Source organism: Cyprinodon variegatus, unplaced genomic scaffold (assembly GCF_000732505.1).
Source record: "Cyprinodon variegatus isolate N-32 unplaced genomic scaffold, C_variegatus-1.0 Scaffold239, whole genome shotgun sequence".
NCBI classification, from domain to species: domain Eukaryota; kingdom Metazoa; phylum Chordata; class Actinopteri; order Cyprinodontiformes; family Cyprinodontidae; genus Cyprinodon; species Cyprinodon variegatus.
In genome coordinates this window covers 895,074-896,274 of record NW_015150692.1, presented here as the reverse complement: position 1 = coordinate 896,274, position 1,201 = coordinate 895,074, and the positions used below count along the sequence as shown (strand labels likewise).

Below are 1,201 nucleotides of genomic sequence, written 5' to 3'. Positions count from 1 at the left end.
TAATTGCATATTACAGTTAAAGTACATTATTGCAAATTTATATGTAAACAATTGGTACTGTGAATAAACAGTCGGCAGTGCAAAATATAAGCAGTCGGCAGTGCAAATCAATATTGAGTCAAAGTGAGTAGTGCAAGATGCATATAAAGAGTTGTTACAATAGAAACAGTCAGGAGTGCAGGTGAACATTACAGTCTTGTAAAAACTAAAAACAGAATAGAAAAATTTGCTTGCTGAACTTACCTTTGATGAATTCTGCCTGTTCATACTGCTCTGCCATTTGCCCTGTCAGCCAGCGGTGCTTTCAGTAGATTCTGAGTGAGGGTTAGTTCTACTTGGTAACAGGATGGATCATTTCTCTCTTTCATTTAGCTGATATGACACCACTTGTGATGTGGCCAGAAACCTGTTCGTTCACAGGGGAGGAGCATGATCCGATGTTCCACTTTGATGTCACTACTTGGATTCAGCCCAGAATGCAAAAACAACATGAACTCCAAAAGTTGCAATTTAGTCCACTTCTATCTGCTCAGGCAGCTCCGTTACAGTTTCCAAAGTCCAACAAAGCTCATGCCTTCTCTCTACTTTCCAGTTTCCCATAATTAAAAGGCTTTCCAGAATGTTCTGACAAGCAAACGCAAGCCGTCCACTCACAGGGAGGGTGCTAATCTCTCTGCTGATCTGCACGGCATGCACAGAGGCTGCACAAACACACATCCCTTTGCAGAAATGTGCCTTTATGTAATAGCTTATATTAATTCTTTCATAACAAAGGTTGTTTCCATGTTAGGACCTGTGGGCAAAACAGAATTTTATAGGAAGATTACAAACCAACTGTCCAATAGCACTTAGAGTGGAGCACCATTGCATTCCCTGATGGTTTACAGACTGGCTCTGATGGCCTGTAATGTTTTATCTTTTCACCTGAAGATGTACCAAAGGTCTTGGTGCTTAATTTCTAATTGTCACTAGAAAAGGCTGTTTTGGAGAAACAGAAAAGTGGGAATGCTTTTTTATGCTGAATGAAAAAATAAAAATTATCTAAAGAAAATGCATAAAAGAAAAGAAGCAGAAATTAGCTGAGGAACATATGAAAATGTGATAGCAATTAATCAGAAACTTCAAACAGCAGAAAACAGTAGAATCATCTGAAGATTGTGTAGAGTAGAATCATTTGGCAGAATAATGGCAGAAACACACT

The 1,201-nt window shown here is 38.7% G+C and overlaps 1 protein-coding gene across 1 annotated transcript in view; it reads right to left on the bottom strand.

The window, feature by feature from the left end:
• Positions 1 to 512, bottom strand: part of LOC107089121 (dual specificity protein phosphatase CDC14A-like) — a 21,747-nt gene extending 21,235 nt beyond the window's left edge. The window contains exon 1 of the mRNA XM_015381689.1: positions 244 to 512. Within this exon, the coding sequence (XP_015237175.1) occupies positions 244 to 280 (37 nt within the window). The 5' untranslated portion in view covers positions 281 to 512. The remainder of the gene's footprint in view (positions 1 to 243) is intronic.
• Positions 513 to 1,201: the final 689 nt, after the last annotated feature.